Raw genomic sequence first — 5,130 nt, 5'->3', positions numbered from 1 at the left:
GGCTCCCCTGAGACCCCTCAAGAGGGTGCAGTGCTTGGGTCAGGAGAGCTATAGGGCATCCAGGTGTTGGGCTGGGGGCAATGCTAAGGGCACCAAGTGTTGCCATCAAGATATTGGGGCAAGGGTCTTGTCCCCACCCAGGGGCCACCTACCCTGTCCTGGCTGTGTACCAGCTTCTATGTGTGCTGGGCCAGATTCAGCAGCTTTCGTGGACAGGGCAGAGGAAACTGTGCAGGACAGTGTGTCCCCAGAATGATCACACCACTGCCCCCTAGAGATGTTGAGGATGAATAACATCAAGTCTAATTTTAGCCAAGTAAATATCCCTCCTGATTCCCACAAGCTCTGGCCTGAGTCTGGCTGACACCTAGGCCAAGGAGGAGCTGGGCTCAAAGGCAGGCAGCTAGGCCAGGCCTGAGCTGTGGGGCAGCAAGTGGAGGTCCTCTGGTCCCTGTCAGAAACTTGGCGACCCAGGGTCTTCTAGAGCACCGAATCAAAGAGCCCTACAGGAAGCAGCTAGGCCCTGGAGAGGGAAAGGCCAGCTGGCAATAGTAACTGGAAGTGACTCTAGCCTGGAAAGTGACCTTGGCTACCAGGACTTCCAGCAGCAGGACAGCAAGAAGAACAGTCCAAGAGGAGCTGAAGGACAGTGGACAATGGCTGAGACATCAGAGAAGTAGCATCCCAGCTAGGTACTGTCTCCTCTGTGAGTCCTGATTTTGGACAAGTTGTAAGGCCAGACAAGAGGCTGGTCCCAGAGTCAGGGAAGGAAGAGCTGGGGCTCAGAGCTCTGCTTCAGGTGGCCCCAGAGAATTCCAGCCCAAGCTGTGACAGTAAAGGAAACTGAGGCTGAGGCAAGTTAAGGGGCCTGACCCAAACCATGAAGCATGGGAACTACCACAGGCTTGACATCAGCCCAACCTCCAATCCAGCTTCTGTGCTGGTCCCCAAGTAGCTGTCTGTTGTTTTATACTGGAGGGCAGTGGCGGGGCAGAAGGCTTTCCCAGCAGGAGGCCAAGGGAGGGAGGCTGCCACTGTTTCCAGAAGACTCACCGTCTCTCCTTCACAGAGCACAGGACAACCTGGGGGAGCTGCCTGGAACAGAGGTACCACCGCAGGGCTGGGGTTACAGCGTCAGAGGCAAATGCCCAGGGAGGACAGGGTGTGAGATGAGCGGTTGGGGAAGTGACACGTGAGCAGAGACTGAATGAGGCTGGGGGCGGCTATGTGGGCACTGCAGGACCAACATGCTAGGCAGAGGGAGCAGCAGAGGCAAACACTGCAGGGAGCCAGGGGCAGCAGAGCCCTGGGCCCAGCAAGCACACTGAGAGGAAGCCAGCAGGGAGAGAGTGGGTACAGCGGTGGAGACATTGGCTACGTGCTGACAGATGTTCTTCCAGAGTCTGCAGGGATGACAACAACCATTTAGCACCACATTCCTGAAATACCTCTTTTGCTTTCCCTGACTTTTGCTAAGTCAAGAAGACAGGTATTGGACTCTCCTGATAAGGATTATCTGAGGGACACTGGGAACTGGGCAAGCTAGTGTTATCTGTCCTAGCGGTCTTCCTGCCAGTTCCCTAAAATGCTGGTCACACAATAGAACAAAGCCAGCCAAGGATGTCTCTGTATTGGAATTTAATACGTAAGCCCCTCCCTGCGCTAAAGGGTCGAAGAACGGAGCAGTACAGGGTGCTGTCATCCAGCAGTTCTCAGTATTTGCTCCTGAGCACTTGCCTGGCTTGTCGCCCTGGGACCTCCCCCAAAGTGCTGCTGTTGAGTACACACACCTCAGGAGTTCTCAGAGCAGCTGTTATTGAGCATGCATCCTCGTGGACCTTCTGCATAGTGCTGTTGGACTCCTACTCACTTCTGCGCTTCTCTCCGTGCTTCTGTGGACCCTACCCTACTAGTAAGTATCCATTAACTCATCCTCCCATTAGTGCCTGCTGAGCCGCATCTCTCCCAAGCCATCCCCCTCCCAACAAACTACTTCACTGTCCCAGCATACTTGGGCTGGGGATGAAAGAAGAGTGAAATCCTCTGAAGGGGAGGATGCCTGGCCCCTGGAGGGCAAATGGGATCTGGAATCTGAGCCCCTGTGGCTATGCAGTCGGGGTTCCCAGGGGAGGGGACAGTCAGGGCCATTGGGCACAGACCGACCCCAGGCGCAGGCTTCTGACCCACAGAAGTCAGAAACTCTTGTTTCACACTCGTCCCAGGAACGCTGGGATTGTGGGATTGAGGGAGGGAGGCCCAAGAGCCAGGAAGCCAGGATAGGGCCAGGTGGCTCCTGAGGCCAGTACCCACCTCCCGAAGACTCCATCAGGCAGCAGGAACAGCACAGGTGGCCGGGACGCCCCGAGCCGGACACAATGACTTCTCCTTCCCCTCTTGCCCCTGGAGGGAAACAGTGTCCCTGGCCTGGCGCCTGCAGCTGGGAACCAATGTGAGGCCCATTGTTTGAGAATGGAGCCGGTGGGGGCCGCAGGAAGCCCCCAGCAATACCTTTCGTCCCACTGACGCAGATCCAGGGCACCGAGTGAGGACCGCACGTGTGGACAGCAGCATCCTGCAGGATGAAGGCACTTGAAGCTGTGGTCCTGGCACTGCTACTGTGCGGGCAGCCAGGTGCGGGGTGCCTCTGGTGGGAGGTGGCACAGCCCTGCCCCATGAGGACCTCCAGGGACCCCCCCCCCAGCCTGGGACAAGGAATGGGCTTGGGAAGGAGAGGATGAGGCTGGATTCCCCAGCCCCAGGGAGGTGGATGAGGCTGTCCTGGGCTCCCAGCATAATTGTGGTCCCAATCTCAGACTTAGCCATTCCAACCCTGCAGAGCATCAGGATCCCTGCCCTCTCCTGGCCTCAGTTTCTCCTTCTGTGAAATGGGCCGGCCTTAGAGACAAAGGTGGACAGAGGAGTGGGAGGCTTGGCGCTCTGCACTGAGTGCGAGCCCTCTGTACCTGGGCAGCTGAAGTTTACATGTGTCCCTGTATGGCCAGGCAGCAGGCAGGCACAGGAGGAGGAGGAGGAGGATGACAGGAGGCCGGAGAGCTATGGGTATGATGAGGAGGAGGAGGAAGAAGAGGAGGAAACCAACATGATCACCGGCAGCAGAGACAGAGGTACCCACCCACCCTCACACCCATCCACAGGCTGCTGGGCTTTCTGCTGGCCTCAGGCAAAGACGAAGTCGATCTGCTAGTACTCGGACCACGTGGCCTCCCCCACACCCCATGCCCTCACCCCGCTGGCTCTCCCCCAGCCACCCTTGGCCCCAGCCTGCTCCCAACCCGCATGGTATTGCCTTGGGTCCTCATCTGCAAGGCTTAGTCAGACTCCCTCCTGGGTCTTCACTGCCCACAGCAGGGAGCTTAGACAGGGCCACCAAGCAAGTGACAAGAAATGAGCAGAAAGTTCCCCCGTGGCCCTGTCCTAACTACTTCCTCCAAAAGCACCCAGCCTAAGGTCCTGCAGGGCAGGGTCTGAGGACATCTAAGAAGGCAGGCAAACAGGGACCTGGCAAGGAAGGCACTGAGGGCTGTTCTCAGCCTGATCCTGGCCTGGCCTCACCCCACAGCACTGCAGTGCTATGCCTGCCCCTTGCTACACCATGGGGAGAGCTGTGACCAGATGCAGAGCTGCTCCGGCAGTCGGGCCTCCTGCATCATGCTTGTTACCCACGGCAACACAGGTGAGTGGATGAAGCCCGGCACACATGCGCCAGAGGCTCCCCTCTGTGCCCCAACCTGTCTCAGCACCTGTATCCACCTCCCCCCCAGATTCTGGTCTCCTGACCACCTACTCCATGTGGTGCACGGACTCCTGCCAACCCATCATCAAGACGGTGGAGGGAACCCAGATGACCGAAACCTGCTGCCAATCTCCCATGTGTAATGTCCCACCCTGGCAGCACCCCCAAGTCCAGGATCCACTGAATGGCAAAGCGGGCAGTCCCCAGGACAGCAGGGCTGGTCATCCCCAGTCCAATGGGTCATGTTCCCTCTCAAGCTGCCCCCAACATGTGAGCACAGCCCTCCTACTCAGCCTCCTCACTAGCCTTTTGGCAGTCAGGGCCTGAGGACACCTCCCTGCCCCTCACACCTGACCGGGCCAGCAGTCTGTCCAGTGTTTCCCCTTACCCTATCACCAGCTTCAGAGAATTAAATTTGGAGTTTCTTTCATGATCCAGCCAACTCTGGACCTCCTTGGATCTGGGCCTTGAGTATCTGCGTCCCTAGGACCTATGACCTCCAGGAGTGTCCACCAGCTCAGCCTCAGGCAGAGATGACACTGTAGGCCTGGGGAACCCCATCTTCACCCTTAACTTCCCAGCATGAAATTCCTCCAAACCCAGCTGCCAGGTCAAGTGGCAGCCCCCCACCCTGTCTGAAGGAACAAGGCTTTGCGGGTACATTGTTGTTGGTTTTTTAAACAGTCTCACTAGGTTTCCCAGCCTGGGCTCAAACATGTGATCCTCCTGCCTTAGCCTGAGTAGCTGAGATCACGGGGTACACCTCTGTGCCCAGCTTGGGAAGAAGCTCTGGAGGGAAAAGAGCCCCTGGGAGGCTACAGGGGCAGGTGAAGCAAGGGGAGAACAGGAGCTAATGAGGAACAAGGACAGAAAGGGAAGGAGGAAGGTACCGCTATAGTCTCATTCGGCCCTCTGAACTCCTCCCTTCCCCGAGCTGGGTGGGTGTCGGGGAGCAGTGTAGAAGTGTGACAGTCAATTCCATACTGCGGAGGGGCGGAAAGGGCCTCTGGCTCCTGCCCTGCCTGCATCTCTTCTGCTGGGCTGGTCCACAGGCTGCTGGGCACTCTGCCTCCTTGACTGTACCAAGCTCTGCTTCACCAGCAGCTGGTGATAGGACAGACTGGGATGAGAGGAAGACAAGCTCAGCCTGGGCCACCGCTCACCACTGACTGGGCCTCAGTTTCCCAATTTAGCAGTAAGGACAGAGGTTTAAAGGACTCCTAGATTCCCACTTGCTCAACTTGGTTGGCTTTGGAAGGTCCCAAGTCCATTCCATCATGTAATGTGTGGCCTCCATCTGTCCACTCTCTCCGTTTCCTTATCAATAAAGCCTCAGTGCCTAACGGGGGTAGGGAGCAAAGTCCTTGGGTGAAGGT

The 5,130-nt window shown here is 57.3% G+C and overlaps 1 protein-coding gene across 2 annotated transcripts; it reads left to right on the top strand.

The window, feature by feature from the left end:
• Positions 1 to 369: 369 nt before the first annotated feature.
• Gpihbp1 (glycosylphosphatidylinositol anchored high density lipoprotein binding protein 1) lies at positions 370 to 4,191 on the top strand. 2 transcript variants are annotated; one of them, XM_013068324.3, is made up of 6 exons: positions 370 to 692; positions 1,070 to 1,106; positions 2,535 to 2,631; positions 3,003 to 3,125; positions 3,581 to 3,694; positions 3,783 to 4,191. In XM_013068324.3, exons 3-6 carry the CDS (start codon positions 2,580 to 2,582, stop codon positions 4,079 to 4,081), a joined length of 588 nt encoding a protein of 195 aa, XP_012923778.1. In that variant the 5' UTR covers positions 370 to 692; positions 1,070 to 1,106; positions 2,535 to 2,579; the 3' UTR covers positions 4,082 to 4,191. The 2 variants fall into 2 exon arrangements, with proteins under 2 accessions (XP_012923778.1, XP_012923774.1); XM_013068320.3 differs by having other exon boundaries at positions 371 to 1,912; positions 2,529 to 2,631.
• Positions 4,192 to 5,130: the final 939 nt, after the last annotated feature.

Source organism: Heterocephalus glaber, unplaced genomic scaffold (assembly GCF_053883595.1).
Source record: "Heterocephalus glaber isolate CG9 unplaced genomic scaffold, H.glaber_assembly_v1.0 deba00000281, whole genome shotgun sequence".
In the NCBI taxonomy this organism is placed as follows: Eukaryota; Metazoa; Chordata; class Mammalia; order Rodentia; family Bathyergidae; genus Heterocephalus; species Heterocephalus glaber.
The sequence above is the reverse complement of the archived record's forward strand: the minus strand, read 5'-3'. Positions and strand labels throughout refer to the sequence as shown.